The 16497-nt window shown below is 51.0% G+C and overlaps 1 protein-coding gene across 15 annotated transcripts in view; it reads right to left on the bottom strand.

Annotated features, from left to right (window-relative positions):
* Window positions 1-1395: 1395 nt before the first annotated feature.
* The window catches only part of SCMH1 (Scm polycomb group protein homolog 1), a 76113-nt gene continuing 61011 nt past the window's right edge, over window positions 1396-16497 (bottom strand). For 11 of the 15 annotated variants that reach the window (XM_030039235.2, XM_030039242.2, XM_030039241.2 and 8 more), the window contains 4 exons: window positions 12713-12844; window positions 6765-6968; window positions 5428-5570; window positions 1396-3569 (listed from right to left, as the gene is read on the bottom strand). In XM_030039235.2, the coding sequence (XP_029895095.1) occupies window positions 3444-3569; window positions 5428-5570; window positions 6765-6968; window positions 12713-12844 (605 nt within the window). In that variant the 3' untranslated portion in view covers window positions 1396-3443. Of the gene's footprint in view, window positions 3570-4439; window positions 4611-5427; window positions 5571-6764; window positions 6969-12712; window positions 12845-16497 lie in introns of all 15 variants that reach the window. The other 4 variants (XR_003926928.2, XM_041128984.1, XM_041128982.1 and 1 more) reach the window with 4 other exon arrangements.

Raw genomic sequence — 16497 nt, 5'->3', positions numbered from 1 at the left:
AGCATGCCTCAAGGCAGCAGAGCCAAGGCTGCAGGAGAGACCTGGGGTGCTTCTCGCACCTCACGTGGTGCTGGACCTCCAGGACCAGCCAAGACCCCTTCTCCCCAGCAGCACCCACCTCACTGCCCTCCCTGGGGCTGGGTGCCTCTCACCTGCCTTCTCCAACCACCAGTGTCTTCACCACCAGCCCCTGAGCAGATGTCACAAGGTGCTCCAGGTGCATCTTGAGCCAGGACACAAACCCCAGGCTCACGGCACATGAAGGTGAGATCCACCTTGGCTTCGTCCCCACCTTGTCGTGGTGCTGCTGGAGGGCCAGCCCTGCTCAACCCAGGGACATGCGCAGAGCACCCCGAGGTGTGCTGTGGGTGCAGGTGCCCTTAGCATGGTGTGGGGCCTGGCTGAGCCCCCTTGGTCTCTGGCCCCTCTGCGTTGCCCAGCCCATGCCACCAGCCCCCTCCCTGTGGGATGGCGCGGCCCCGACAGCTCACAGGGGCTCCTGGCTGACCTGCAGCCACCCAGGTGTGGGGTCCATGGCAATGGTCTGTGTTGGCGAGCAACATGGGGGGCTCAGCTGTCCCCCCCCCATCCCCCAGCCTTGTGCCCACCGTCTGGCTGTGGGTGGTGTTTGCCCACCTGCTGTTACCTGCCCCAGGGCACCGTTGCAGGGCAGATGTGCAGATTTGAGGTGTGTTTGCACAGTAATGGGTTCAGGGACTGCAGCTGGGGGCTGCTCCCTGCCCCAACACCCCCCACGAGCTCCAGGCGGGAACAAAGAATTGCGAAACTCTCTGCCTGCACCACTGCCAATCCCGCACATCCCTGAGAGCAGCCGCGCTCCTGGACCAGGAACTGGCGATGCCGGAGGGCTCCGAGCCAGCACTGGAAAGGTGGCCGTGTTTGTGTAGCGACGGAGCCCCTCCAGGAGCCCCTCCACCGTGTGTGTGATGCAGTGCAGGGCCCTGCAGTGGGGATGCTCCTGGGGAAAAACATCCTGGGGAGCAGCGAACAGCTGCTTTGGGCAGGACCAAGCAACGCTGGAGGCTTTTGAGAGGCAGAGCTGCAAAGAGCAGGAGCCTGGGGGGGCGGTGTCAGAGGGGCTGAGCAGAGATCTGGCAGAAGCCAATGCACCTTGCTGTTGTCACTAACGAATCTGCGTTCATTGCATCACCAGTTTGCTTGTGTTATTTTGCTTTTCTCAGCCCAGGTCTGGCCCAGCTCCCCCACAAACAGCACCAGAGGAGCAGGGCAGGAGCAGCCAGGGGTTTGTCCTGAAGCAACACCCCACGCCCTGTCCCCGTGCTCCCCAGGGTCCCCCATGGCAGGCGCCTGCAGGGAGACACTGCCAGGGGCCCAGCCAAGCACTTCCATCAGTGCACACACAACCAGCAGGGAGGAACTTGGTTATCCTTTTATTTATAAACAAATCAACGTAAAATAAGTGCAGAGGAAAGCACTGGCTGACCCCGCACGGGGACCTGTCTGTAGTGGGCCAGCAGGATCAGCATCAGGTAAAAACGAGGGCCATCCTGGGGCTGATGCTGTGAGCGACGGGGCTCTGCGAGTGGCCAGAGCCCCACCTCCCTGCAACCACACCAGGGCAGCAGCAGGGACCGCAGCAGGGACTGCAGCACAGACTTTGCTGTACAACAAAAAGCCTTTTTATTACTTTGGGGTTTGGGTTTTGGTTTTTTTTTTTTGTTTTTTTGCAACTTTTCCCCTTAGGGGTAAACCTGACCCAGTGCAAGAGACTGGAGGGTTGTTCACCGGGATGCCTGTTCTGCTGCTGGCCAGGGCCCTCGAGGCTGGCGGGAAGAGGGTGTGAGACGTTGCTCTGGATGCACAGAGGGTGAGCTAAAGGCAGGAGAAAAAAGAAGTGCTTGCGGTGGAGATCTCCGTCCCAGCCCTTTGGTCACTGCAGAAAGGAAGCGTGTGTGGGAGCGTGCTGTGGGTGCATGCGTGGCCACACGCCTGGGACAGCCCTCGCCTCCGCTGCGCCTCTCCCCGTCAGCCCTTCCCCAGCTCCTCCCAGGCCGGGGCAGGCGATGCTCCAGGGGACCACACAGCCCCTGTCCCCCCAGGCAGCCCCGAGCCTGGCAGCTGCTGCCCAGGGGACAGGGCGGCACGGCTGGGCGGCCTCCGCTCCGATACTCCTCTTGCAGCTGCAGTAACATGCGTGGGACAGCGGGTTACTGCTCAAGTGCCATCAAAAATAAATACATTATACTGTCTGAAACAAACAGGTGCCCCCGGGTAAGGCAAAGCCCTCGCAGGAAGAGCAACACAAGGGCAGGTCACCACACCGGGATCCTCTGACTTGCCAGACCCAACACCCTCTCGCACACGCTGAGCTGGGACGGACCGAAACACCAGAGGACCAGGAGGGCCCCTGGGAAGATGAACCTTTGCATCTCTGGCTAAAAATCGCCAAGAGCTGCAAGTTCAGCAACAGGTAGAAAAATCATTTCATCATTTTAAACAGACAACTCCTTATAAAAAAAAAAAAAAAATCCCCCCAAAAGAAAAAAAATACTCAAAAAAAAAAAGGAGAGAAGGATCAGTCGAGTCCTGCAGCATCCAGCCAGTCTCTGATGCCAACCCAGGCCCGTCCTTGCCATGGGTATGCCAGACCCAGCCACGCTTCTCAGCTCTCCCAAAGCTCACTCCACGCTCCTGGACAGCGCCGTGTGCCGCCCCACAGCCTCCCCAATCAGAAATAAATACAAAGGCCTCCATTCCCGGCCCGGCGTCCCCAGCTGGAGGAAGGCTGGGAGCTGAGGGGCAGGCAGAGCTCGGGAGGTGAGCGGCCCCCGGGACAGGCGGACGGGCTCCCCCAAGGTGTGGAAGACGGGCATGGGGGCAGTCGTTGCTCTGAGCTCGGCGCGGTGCTACAGGGGTTGAGCGTGGGTCAGGGGCACCGTCCCCCTCGCAGCCGGGCTGCCCGGTGAAGCGCAAAGCGTCCAGCCCCCCTGGCCCACCGCCCCTCCGAGGGGATGGGAGCCGAGGGCTGCCCCGAGCAGGCGAAACCGGGAGCGTACGAACGACAGCAAGAGGGAGAGGAGCCGGCGCGAGTGCCCTGTCCCCACGGGCTCTGCCCGGAGCTGCTGCTCCATCCCAGGGAAGCAGGACCAGGAGCCTGCGGAGAAGCGCCGGCTGGGCAGCAGGGAGAGACCCTCCGCTTCCAACAGGATGCCCATGACTCGAGTCCAGTGCGAAGGCCCGGGGCCAACTGTGTGCCAGCCTCCTCCCGAGCGCCCACTGGGGCCTGGCTGCTGGCACAGGGACGGGCAGGCAGCTGGACCCCTGCAGCGGGGCCGGGGTGTCGGCGAGGTGTCCGTCTGCGGCGTAAATGGGTGTGTGTGCATGCGTACCTGTCAGCAGGCGAGCGCGGGTATGGATGGCCAGGAGCGGAGCTTCCAGGATCCGTCCTGCCAAGCGTCCTCTCAGAACTTGCCTTGCTTTAGCTTGTCGATGTGGTAAGTGAGCTTCAGGGCTGGCCCCAGCTTCAGCCCCATGTACTTCATCATCATGTCACTCCGCAGCAAGAGAAGGGCTTTCCCGTCGATCTCCTGCAAGGAGGGGGAAACAACAGCACTGGTGACTACACCTGTAAGCCCTAATCCTGGCTGCTGAGCCAGGCCGTGCCCAAAATGACGAGGGCTGAAGCAGCACGGCTGGGTGTGAGAGCACCGCTCAACCGTGGAGGTGGGTTGCACATAACTGAAGCATCCCAGCACAGGCATCCCGCCCCGCCTGCAGCACAGGGGTTCAGCCCCGGACCCCTGTGTGGCAGTGGGAAATCTGCTGGGTGATAAACACCCAGGAGCCATGTCCAGCTGGTCAGCAAATCCTGAAGGGAGGCATGGAGGAAGGAAAAGAGGGGGGTTTCCCTGACAGGGGAACGGTTGAGGCAGTGGCAGTGCAAGGAGCAGTCTCACTCAAGAGCATCATCATCGAGCTGCAGGAGAGATCTCCCAGCACAGGATGCGTTGACCCTGACAGCAGTCCTGCCATGACACACGCAGCCCTGAAGTCAAGGTTGAAGAAGGAGGCAAGGGACCAAACCTCGTAAACCCAAAAAGACTGCCACTGTGTGCAAAGCAAATTTCTGGAGTTCCTAAGTCCCAGCAGCTGGCAGAGCAAGGGTGCAGCATCTCATCTCCAGCTGGGCTGATTTCAACATCACAGCTTTCAAAAGTATCTGATGCTTTACAGCTGAGCCAGATGAGTCCCTCACTGAGGCTCAGGAGGGCAGGGATCACAAAGCTCAAAATAAACAGACAGCAGCTTTGCACTTAGCATCTGTGAGTGGAAGATTTCAGTCCCTTGCAGCACTCCTTTCCTTGACCTGGTCCAGGCTTGGCCCAGAGTTTTGCAGTGGACAGTTTTCCATGAAGAAAACATTAATGGACTTACAAATGAAAAATAAAAGTCACAACCTTGAACAACAGAAAATCCTGTCCTATGTCGATGCTCAGTTAGGTCTCACACTTGGTAAGATCTCCAGTACCAGGTTCGTTCTGCTTTTCCCTTCTTCAGATGAAAGCGAAGTTCTTCCTCAGGATTGCAAATACAGAGGACTTTCATCCCTTAGCAGAGCTGAGCACTCTCTTGCATAATTAAAACAAAACATTTTTCAATTACTGGTGGTTCTAAAATAGAACTAATTAAAAAAAAAAAAAGAGAGTGTTGTCTCAGCCCAGCACAGATTAAGAAGCATCCCATCTGCCTCTCCTGCCTGGGGAAGGCAGGTATTTTCTCCTACTGCTCTTCTGACTTCACGAGCACCACCAGGTATAACATGGAATTAATCAAAAGGCAGAGGGAAGACGAACTGTCTGGCAGGAATCAGGACATGGAGCTGCCAAAATTTTTGTAGCTTTAATTGTACAAACTCCATGCTGTATGTCTGCAGCTATTTTACACTTAAAGACATGCACAAGAGCCAGAGCCTTAGGAGAATCCTCTTTATAGGAAACGGGGCGGGGGGGGGGAGGGGTGCGTTTAGCAGCAACGCACTCAGTGAATTCCACTTGGAACATGCTTCTTGCCAGGAGAAATTTGTTATGAGGTGAATATTAAGACTCCAGGATGAACAGGGTTTTGTGTTTTCAGTGCTAGGTTTCAAATCCAGCTACGAGCTGAGCTCTCCATATGCACAAAGGTGGCGGTGCTTGGAGCATTAGGTGGGCTGCGATGTCTTCCCCTCGACGATTTCTAAGTAAGAGGATCCCAAGCCTCAACACGATACAAGCAGGATTTATGAGGACGTTTTTCTTAGCACAAAACTCCAGCTGGTACAAAGTGCTGCCGTTCTTCTGACTCTCCTAGATTTTCCTTGTGTGATGATCTGCCCCCTCCCATATATAATATACACATGTATATACACACACACATACGTATATATACACATACAGACATACTTACATGTTTTCGAAAGAGGTCAGCGTGGGGTCCCAGCTGTGGATCCGATTCCCGTATGAACTGCATCACCTCCTCAACTGTCCAGGACGAGGGGTCGCGGCTGCTCAGCCTCGAGACGTCTCGAGATCCAAGGTATCTATCTGAGCCTGGGGGGGAATTGTGAGAAAGCAGCCATTACTCCAAGTATCCCCACAGCATCGCTCCAGCAGTTATTTACCCTTGATCTACCACTCAGTCTCCTCTCTCAAAGCAATGGCAGAGACAACGCAAAGGGCACATTCCAACTGTGCCCCAGAGATTCCTGCGGCACACGTCTAGCACCAAAGCCTTATTATTCTCTTTCCTTAGGCCTTACTTTTTGAGGCAGCCTTCTAAACTGAGCCCTTCTGCTCACTCTAAACCCCAATTTCCCCTTGCCCCCCCTCAGCTGAGTTTGGCCCCCCTGTTCCCATTCTTCGTTGCCCATCTGCTGATGGTTCCCACCGTTGCAGAAAACAATCCTCCATTCCCACTTCTCTCCCCAGGCACCGTTTCTCCCCTTGCTCCCCAGCTCCGAACACCACCTTTAGCAAATTTAACATAGCAAAGCTGTTTTATGTTCTCATCGGCTGTGTTTTCTGATGGACTGAGCCCATGTGTGAAATTCTGTTGTCTTGAAGCACTGCCCGAGCTAACAGAAGTCCTGCTCCCAACGTGCCAGCATCGGCATAGCCCGTTGTGTCAGCTCTCTCTGCCTGCATACACAGATGTGGGGGGAGGCAGATGGACCAAGGCATCAGCAGCCTGACCTTTTTAGAGGCTTTTATTGATGCCGTGCACCTAAAATTACAACTTTTTTTTGCAAGCACCTAGATTTGACATGTGCTGATTTACTGCAGTGAACAGATCTCCTGCCCCTGTTCCTCCAGACAGACAAGTGCTGTTCGCACATCCGCCCATTGTCCTGGCCACCCGCTCCAGCTCCCAGCCTCATCAGGCAGTTTTCGATTCCCTGGCCATTCCCAATCCATCCTCATGGACTCGGACGCCCATTTATCGCTTTGACAGCCCGCTGCCCATCCTTGCAAGTTCAGCTCCTGTCTACTGCTTCCTCTCCACTGACCTCCAGGTCCACCTAGTCACCACGCCAAACGAGTGACCCTGCAAGCATCACCTCTCCGTGTTTCCACCCGCCCATCTGCCATGTCTCTAGAGCTACCGTTAAACCTAACAGACTACCTGTTTAACAGTGTAGAGGCCAGTCTCTGGTACTTGCTGAAGTTAGAAAGGTGTAACTGGAGTTAGAAAAGCCCTTTATTGCCAAATTTACAATCGGAGGGCTGGCTTCTTAACTCTCTTACCCCCAGAGCTAAGCCTACGCAAGGCAGAGGTACTGCCCTGGGTGAGGCTAGAGGGTTGGTGCAGGTGCCTGTATCCTTGCAGGCGATAGTCTCTGGAGCTCCTGCTGTGGCTGGATGAATTGACAGAGTTCAAGGCTGAGTCCATGGGGTCCAGGCGAGGCTCCAAGGGCCCTGGGAGGCCATCTCCCAGAACAAAGGTTTCACCTAGAACGCACCAAGCTGCAGTCAGTGCACCCGAACGCCACGCAGCCCGAAGTTACCGCTCGGCGGCAGAAAGCAGAACCACAGCAAAGGCAGCGCTTGCACACGGCTGCGGGAGCAGGGCTGAACCACCGCATTGGCGGTCTCCTCCAAAGCACAGAAATTAAAACAGGCACTGCTAAAGAGCTGCAGCCTGGTGTTTGCCTGGCAAACGGCAGTCCATCCAGTTAGCATTAGTGATAATGGTTGGTAGCCATACTGGAGCAACAGCTCCTCTGTTAATGCCACCACCAGCTCCGGCTGCAGTCCCATGTCCTTACTGCTTCCAGAGGCCTTTCTGTGGCAGCGGGGCACCGTGGTGGTAGGCCGTGGAGGGCTGCCTGTTCTGGATGCCAACGGACACAGGACTCACACAACAGCCCTGACTGGGGACAGGAGGCTCCCCAAGGGGTCAAACGCCGCTCATCACCCACATTAGTGTGCAAGGTAACGGACCAGGCATTTGGGGTTGTGGGGCATATTTAGTAAGAGTCATGCTGTAGCCTGGATAGCAGCACACATGCAGAGCAGGACGGAGCAGCAGGCTCCTCTGAGCAGCTCAGCTGCACTGTCATGGCCTTGCAACACCCTCACACCGTGCTGATCCTCCAGCCCCAAAAGCAAGGTGCCAGTGACCAGCTGCTCACCCCTCCTGACCTCCTGCTGGGCCCTTTTTCATTGCCTAACCAAGATGGTGACCAACACCCTTTGCTGGGACATGTGCAGAGGGCTCTCCCTGAGCAGGGGTCCCAGTGTGAGACTGGCTTCCTCAACTTCTCTTCCAGAAACATTTAGTTTTCAGCTGTCGATGGCAGTATTAGGATGGAGAGGCTGAGGAAACTATCTGGGGTGATATATTGTATTGGCTGAGCCAGCAAGATCTCCCTTTGCTGTTACGCTGTGACAGCTTCATCCTAGGACCACGTGTTTGTAGATTTTACTATGGCATGCATAACCTAGTCTGAGTCCAGGTGGACCTGATGCCTCATGAGTCAGCCTCAAATACCTGTGTTATTTATTACAAAATACCTGGCAAGTTCATACAGCCAAAGAGGAAAGCAGCTCCTACAACAAGGGGTACTGCCTGTGCACTCTAGTCTGGGCCGCTGCATCTGGCTGCGAGCTGGAGCTCCTCTATCAGCGTCCCTAGAGGAGACCCTGAGGGCAGCTCACAGTCCTGAGCTGCTGTCACTCAAACACCGTGGTAGGTGAAAAGGATGAAGAAACCTGAGCAACTGCCCCAGCCAGGCCCTGGGTTTCTTCCCTGGGACTTCCCAGACCACAGCAGCAGCAGGTGAGAAGGCAGCACAGTGACATAGTGCTGACCTGGGATGGTGGTGAGAGTGCAGAGTCGATACTGCAGCCTGTGAGACCCAAAAGCTGTTGAAATCTTCCCAAACTTTCCTGCTAAGCTGATGCTGCCATGTTCCAGTGAAGGGAGATGCAGCTTGCCAGAGCCTGAAGTGGTACCTGAGCACTGCAGAGGTGAGACCCCACCAACTGGGGCAACCTCTCTTGTAGGCACATTATTTTCCTCTGGTTTCTATGAACTACAGGACTGTTCTGTGAACTGGGATCCTCTGGTTTCAGTGCTTCTGCTGTCTGTGTTTGAGCAGAGATCCCAGAGGCGACTTCAGCTGGAGGAAGCCAGCCCATACCTTCCCTGGCTTCATCTCATAAGGCTACAGAATGGAAACATCCCTCTTGACTAGCTGTTTGGCAATTCAGTGCAGCAGATATGAGGTTATCATCTGCATAACTGCAACCCTCTATCTCTATCTATCACGGGCTTTGTTACTCTGCACTTCAGGCATTTCTGCCTTTCTTTGCTTTTAGGTCTCTGGGATGCTCTCAGAAGCCAGCAGCACATCCTTAAAATCTCATGTAGAAACAGTACTGGTGTGAAGACTGTTATGTGACCTGTGCTGTGTGCTGGCCCACACGTCACTAGCTTCCCGTGTGGGTAGATGTGTTTTCACCTGTTCTCTATGCATAAACGAAGGCTTTCTGACTCATGACTATTCCTGAATAACTTTGGACCCCTCCTTCACTCTTGCACCACTTTCCCACCATCCCATTTCAGCACAAGACCAGATGCAAACCCAGCACTGAGGTGGCTGCTCTGGCCCAGGGGTGCATAGAGATTCCATGGCCCAGGCCCAGACAGACTGACACAGTGGATGCAACTTATACCAGTGGCACTCCATAGGAGCTTGTTCGCATTTGGTCTCCTCTCCAACAGGACAGTTTTGCTTAAAACCCAAACCACTTCCCGTTAAAGATCTGTGCAAAAGGGTGATGTCTGACTCGCAGGAAAGTGCAGAGGCATGAGAGGGGTCAGTGGGCACAGCCCTTTGCACCGGTCTGGATGCTCTGTAACAGGACGGTGGCTATGAGCATGGGAACAGGTCTGTGCTGCAATCTCCATCCTCCAAGGAAACCCAGCACCCCCTACGAGGTGACGTACAGCTTCAACTTGCCAGGAAGTCCCGGGACACTCACCCCAGATTTGCTGGGTCAGGCAAACGTGCGCGTCTAACTGCTCGTGAAGACCCCAAAAGCTCACACAGAGGGGGTTTGTATCAGCAGAAGGAATTTCTGGGCTCAGCTAGAAAAGACTACAGCTTGGAACGCTGGGATACCATGTGCACAGGTTCATGTCAGTGCAATGCTAAGGATCCAAAACTCACTCTCAGAAAATATTTATCTCGACAATTAACACACTGTCGTTATTCTGATGTGAATGCACTGTGATGCATTCTTCAAATATGTGATCATGTTCTCACACGTGCTTATGATCATACATCCAAAGAAGAGGATGAGGCCATGCAACTGGGGAGCACTACTTTGTTTTGCACAAGTGGTAGAATTGAAGCTGCATGTTCATCCTTGGGTTACCTATCTCTGGACTGGTGAGTGCTTGGTTGTGCTGTAAATATTGCAGCAGAGCTGGAGGCTCCTTGGCAGAGTCAATGCAAGAGAGATTTAGGATTTTCTTAAAAATACAAACACGCAGAGAACCGCTCAGATGAATCATACCTCCAGAAAGAGGAGAGGGAAACAAGGCAAGAGGGGAATGATTTACTAGCCCTGTGAATCATCTGTAGCAGAAGACAACACGCTTCTGCAAGTGGCAGGGCATAGACTGTGTTCAGGCATATACACTATCCAGAATCCTTTCGCTCTTGGTAACTAGCTTCAGAGCAAGGAGGAGGTGGCTAATTCTTAGGCAGATTTCCTTATACAAACTGCTAGTTTTAAATAAAGGCTTGCATTTAGAGCATTGTAAGAAAACATGCCACGATTAGTGGCAGAGAGGCAGGGAGCAGATAATTAAAGTTTAATTAAACAAATAGTGCTATAGATTCAAAAGTGTTGTTTTACTGCTAAAACATGGAGTTTGGCCACAAGCATAAATCTGATTTGCGCAACTACTAAACACCCACTGTTTCCAACAAATGATAGTCTTTGAAAAGCAGGTCCCCACTGTGCTGGAACTGCAGCTTTTTAGCAGAAAGCTACATAAATGCCACTGGATGCAAGAGGAAAAACAATGTAAGAAGTGAGATCCCCTCCTCGTCTTTCTGACTTCTTGCCAAAGGCTCGATGAACGAAGACTTCCCACTGCTACTTGCTGCCTTCCATTTGGCAAACTGGAAACCGTTCAGGTACTGTTGTCTGTCACACTGCTGAAGCCAGAATGCGCTCTGCTGGGGGAGTTCATCACCATAAGATGTACCTCCTTGCTTGAGAAATATTCAATATCTGGGTATTTCAGGCTCATATTCTTAAAATATATCCTCTGAAATGCCAATATTCCTGCCTGTACTTAAATTTCATGGTGGAGGAGGATGAATAGGCTTTTAGCTGTGGGATAAAAATTAATTTCTAGACAGAATTTGGAACTGCACCTCATTTCCCCCTGCCCTGTACTGTATTTTGCCCTGCTTGGACCAAGAACAGAACAAGACCAAGTTGCTGTAGGAAGTTCACACACCAACAGGATCATCACCCTCACATGAAGGCACGCCTTCTGCCCACTTGTCTCTACTTTTACAGAAGAGGCTGGAGTATTCTGGGCATCCAGATGGCATAACCCATTCAAAGGCCAAGAGATAATTGAATAGACTTTGAAGTAGACTAAGAATCAATCTTGTAGACAACCTAACATAGGTTCCTCCTTGGAATTAGCCATTACAGAAGCCTTCTCTCTTCACTGGCAATACAGAGAGTGTACAATATTCACCACCCAACCAAGGCACCTTAACCTTTAGAGCACACCACTGCACTTCAAGAACAGGCCAAACACTGCATGTTCCACCTGCTGATAGAGGAGGAGCAGACAGGCTTTGCTAATGGTTACCTAAGTGCAGCAGTTGATGTATTAAAGGAGAATGTCAAGGAGACCAGCAAGGACGTGTATCTAGAGGTGAGAAGCAGACTGGGCCTCAGGGAACAATTTTTGACTTGTCAATATGCTGGAATAGATGAGACAGTCCCACACGTCACCCTGTTCTTTGCTTCAGCTATGTGACAAACCTACAATTTTAATCAATGCAGATACTAAGGCCACTAGAAACTGTCCATCATAGGGTGCAAGTTCAGATCAGCTGTGCTTAGATACGGGGTCAGTAACCCTGAAGAGCACAGGGCACAGTGATGGATGCAGACTAAAATTACACTACAGCGCTGGGAGGCTGTGCACTTTCAAATCTGGGATCAACAACCCAAGCCCAGCAAACTCAGCAAGAACCAGGGAAATGGTGATTCTAAAGGGACAGCAACAGAGCACAAACCCACTGAACTATAAGCGCAGCCAAGAGTCTCCAGCAATTTTTCAGGGACATATTACAAAGAATTGAGACTAACACCTTGGCAGATTTCACCATTAATTAATTAAAAGGCTTCAGTAAGGTTAAATCTCCAGTCTGCGTTATGGAGTGTTTGCAGTTCAAAACAAAAGGGAAGGTGGAAGTGTATTTATTGAAGGCTCCTGCTCAGGCAGTCCTCCAGCTACCTGGACCCCCTGGAAATCTCCCACCTGCACATGCAAGGGACACCTGTGGACCACATACCAAAGAGGACATTTCTGCAACTGCTTTTGAGAATGTGGCACAGCACATCTGTACCAGCATTACCCAATGGACACTGCAGGAAGCAGCAGCACTGTGGGATGTGATCTGATCTGGTTCAGCTGGTGGAGCACACACTAGTGAGACCCTTCCTGCTATTTAGGGAGGATTGTGAGGAACAAGATGGGATCCTGGGAAAGGGCAGCATGTTCCTGGCCGTACAGCTGCCCATCAGCATCTGTACAATACACTGCAGCAAACCATCATGGAAAAATTCGGGGGAAGATTGACTGAAGCAACTGGGCAGTTTTATGACTGTTAATACCATGCAGAGCAATGGAAGCTAAAATATGGGTAATTAAATCCCAGATTATATGGTATTAGATGATGACTATCAGGGTTAGAAGGAATTCTCCCTGCGTTCCACACGCCTTACACAACTGCTTGGGGAACCTGCCTTGGCATAGAATGGTTTCTTCACTTCTCTCTGAAACACCAAGCACCGATCCATGCCACAGAGAAAGCAAAACAGACTTCCTAAACCCACGGCTCAATTTGGCACGGCAAATCTAATCCTGCTGTATCCATTACAAGTTGCTATAAACAGCCTGCTTTGGGAAGAGACGCAGTGCTCACCTTCCAAAGGGTGACGGTCATTCTTTGGTAACTTGGGGGAGAGAGGAGCACTGTATGGAGGGGAATCTTGGGAATATCGCTTTGTACCCCGGCCTGGTCCCTGCAGAGTGCCGTCTAACGAACTGCTTCTGTCTAGGAAAAGAGAACAAGCCCTATTTAGGAGTGGAGACTTTCTGGGAAATTCAGTCTTGCCAGAGTCAATTCAGACTCGCATGCATTGCCAGCCTGGTAACAGCCTGTTAAAACTGCAATCCAGCACATCTGTCAGTGCTTAACGTTTTATATTTTGCTTTGCAAGTTTTGTCAGAGAAAAAGGGTGGTGAGAAACCTAATGAAGAACTGTAGCCACGTTCTGCCATATTTCACCCCAAATATCACCTGTGATTGACTTAATTCCATTTCTCCTCATTCTACCCCTTGGCTCATCCCACATGATTCCTGCTCCTCCCCACTCTTCACCTTTCAGACGCACATAACCCTTGGACGATTTGCAAACACTCTGTGCCATACACAGTGCTTGATTAAACCGTACTCAAATTTTCATTCTTTCCCCAAATGGATCCCTCAAGTGCCCCAGCTGTTGCTGCTGCTCTTCTCCAAATGCTTCCCAACGACGGGGTTCTCTGTATTGTACATGGCAGATGAGACGTCAGGCTGGGCTGCGAGACGTCTCTTTGCAGACGGCTAAAGGCTGCACACAACGTGTCAGGGGGTGGATGAACACAGAGAATGGAATGGCAACAGCAGCCAGGCAAGCGATACAGTGGGTGGCAGACCATGCCCCATCTGGACAAGGCATGGTCAATTGAGAAGCAATGAAGAGGTTACCCGCCAGCCGCTGCCTGCCCACGTGGGCCACTGGTGCTCCCGGCTGGCCCCTTCCAGCTGCCCCGAGCACGGGCAACATGTGTGAGCCTGCAGCGTTCGAGGTGCGTGGGGAGAGACAGGTGAAATGCTCATAGACAAATGTCGGGAGCTGGACAACACCACGGAGCCACCCCAGCTGCTGGTGCAGGGCAGGAATGGGTGCTGAAGGGATGACAGAAATACGGTGGGGAGCGATTGGGACCGGACACCAAGGGAGATGCATCATGCCAAACAAAGAAACGAAGGTACAGATGGCTGGGAAGCATCAGACAGTCACAATTTAGTTGACTAAAGAGAAATACAAAGGTAGAGAAAAGTATCTGTTCTATCAAAATCCTTTGGGGAAACGAAAGATAATCTGCTTATACTGAGGTCCTAGGGCTCCATACAAGTATGATCCAAAATCACTGTAACATTATTAGAAAAGACAAATACTGTCCTCAGGACAAGTCCCTGTAAGAAACATTCATTGCCCAGACAGAGATGAGAAACAAATGCTCTTAGTCATGTCTCTGGGTACCTCTAAATGTAAAACTGCATGACTTTCTTCACCAAACAGTCACAGAATCACAACAAAAGGGGATGCTTTTTAAAGGTTTCATGAGGTTTTGTTTTGGGTTATTTTTTTTTAAATTGGTTGATTTTAAAAGTAATGCAAACCCAGAAGGTCAGGTCGTAGAAGATAACCCAGAGAATCAGAAGTTAGGTCAGTGTAAATTAATGGAAGGATAAACCAAAAGTAGGTCTGTAGTTAGGGTGTCCGATTTTAAAGGACTAATTTTAAGAAAATAAAGAAATGGAATTATATATAGAGCTGCGCTCAGCACTCACATTGCGGATCATCAAGAAAAAAAGAAAATACCTTCAGTTCAAAAGATGCCATAAAATTCATGAATGTGTATCATCAGTGAGGAAATAATCTGGGAGGAAAGGACCCCAAATCTAAGCGGATAAGTGTTCACTTTGAGAATGATGCTGAGAACAAGCAGATCATTTACTGGACATGAAAAGGACCTGCTCAGCATATAGTTTTATACCTCAGAGGATGGCGAGTACAGGGACAAAGTGAACTTTTTAACTGATTCTGTCTTTTGACACAGTGCAAAGGAAAAGACAGGACCGCATTTTCAGCTACAGAAGTAACACGCGCATGGGAACGGAGCGAGAGGATACTGTGCAGAAAGGTAAGGATTGAGAAAAAGGACAAAAAGGTTGTCCTTGCCTGCAAATGATGGGACAGCTTTGAGGGATATTTCACCTCACCTGCCTTGGGAGGTTGGTGGGGAGGAAGAGAAGCACATCTGCCCATGCCTGGGTTTGTGCTGTTGGCCATCCCAAGGCAGTCCAGACAGATGCCTTTACAGTCAGTGAGAGTCTGCTCACCTCATCTCATCAAGTCAAAGTCAAGGCTCCTACTTTAGGATGCTGTAACTTGCACTGATTGCACCGGTACCTTCTCCTCAACTGCAGAGCGTGCCTACACAACTAGCTCAGGTGTTGATGCCTCTGTGACATCCACCTGTGTTCAGTAAAACAAATCCCACCCTTCAGTTCCAGTTGCAGCCATGCTGAACACCAGGGCAAGGCTCAAGGGATAAAAGAAACAGGACAGGAACAAAAATATACACCGTTGACTAAGAAGTGGAAGTCAAATAACTGAATGTACTCAAACCGGGGCCATGAGGGTGCACAGGAAGCCAAAATGTAACTTAAGAAAGAAGGCGCACATGAAACCCCAGGTCTGCTGCAGCAAATTGTAACAAAACTCAGTGACGCACTGCTCAGAGTGACTGGAAACATGGTGCTAACATTTAGAAAAGAAGGTGAAAAAATGATTTTGGCAACAAAATGCTCATGTCTGACCTCAGCAGTACTGCAAGGGTTGTAAGAGGTTCTGAAGGAAAGGGTAGGGAAAATATTGCAATTACACATGGCACATACTGCGGTAGGCGTTCATCAAAGGAGACTAACCCAATAGCTTCCTTATCATGGGAAAATAAAATCTAATAAAATCTATCAGACAAAGGAAGAGCGGTCAATCTCATTTACCTGGAATTCAGCAAGGCGTTTGATATGGCGAACCACTAGCTGAGACAGAGAACGTGAGGATTACCAGAAGCCTTGTTATATGCACAAACATCTGATTTGAGGGAAAAATCAGTCAGCAGAGCACTAAGCCACAACATGAGGCTGGAAAGCAATTGCTAATAAATTTTCTTGAGGATCACTCTTGAGCCCAGTGTCATTTAATATTTTTATTAATAACTTTGGCACAAATTTTAGAGGTTCATCAATGAAATCTGCTCATGTCTTCCCACGTCAGGCCAGATAAAGTAGCATTTGAAATTATGCAGAAAAAATATATAGAGAACAGAGTAACAGAAAGGAGGTAAATCCAGCAGCAAAACACAGATGTGCACTTGAAACGTTGTCCCATGAGCTGGGAACCTGCAGTTGAAAATAATGGATGAGAAGAACAGAGTATGCAACCAGGACGGGTTGATCATCACCTGCTACAAGGATACAGTGACGAAAAGAGGCTTCCAGAGACATTTCTTGTGAACATGGTGGTGCCAGTGCTGTGGCACCAGGTCCCCATGAGCTCTTCCCCAGAGTGCTGGGTGGCACTCTGGTCACCTCATGAAGTTTAATTCAAACCAACACTAGATGAGGAGAGCACAGAGCCTTTCTTACCAGAGCAGCCAAAAGGTGAGCTCCCCTGAAGGATACAACTGCTCTCTAACTACTTCCAGAAGAAGGAGAACTGAGTTAAACTAAAAGACAATGTTGAGACAAGGAGACATGGATACCAAGCTGCCCAAGAACAAATCCGGGCTAGAAACTACAACATAGTTTCTAAAAATTCAGCAAAAAACCTTGGAGCAGGCTCCAGCAGAAAAGCAAATTCCCCAAATCCA

The sequence above is a fragment of the Aquila chrysaetos genome, chromosome 16, assembly GCF_900496995.4.
Source record: "Aquila chrysaetos chrysaetos chromosome 16, bAquChr1.4, whole genome shotgun sequence".
Lineage (NCBI taxonomy): Eukaryota > Metazoa > Chordata > Aves > Accipitriformes > Accipitridae > Aquila > Aquila chrysaetos.
This window is presented reverse-complemented; position numbering and strand designations above follow the sequence as displayed.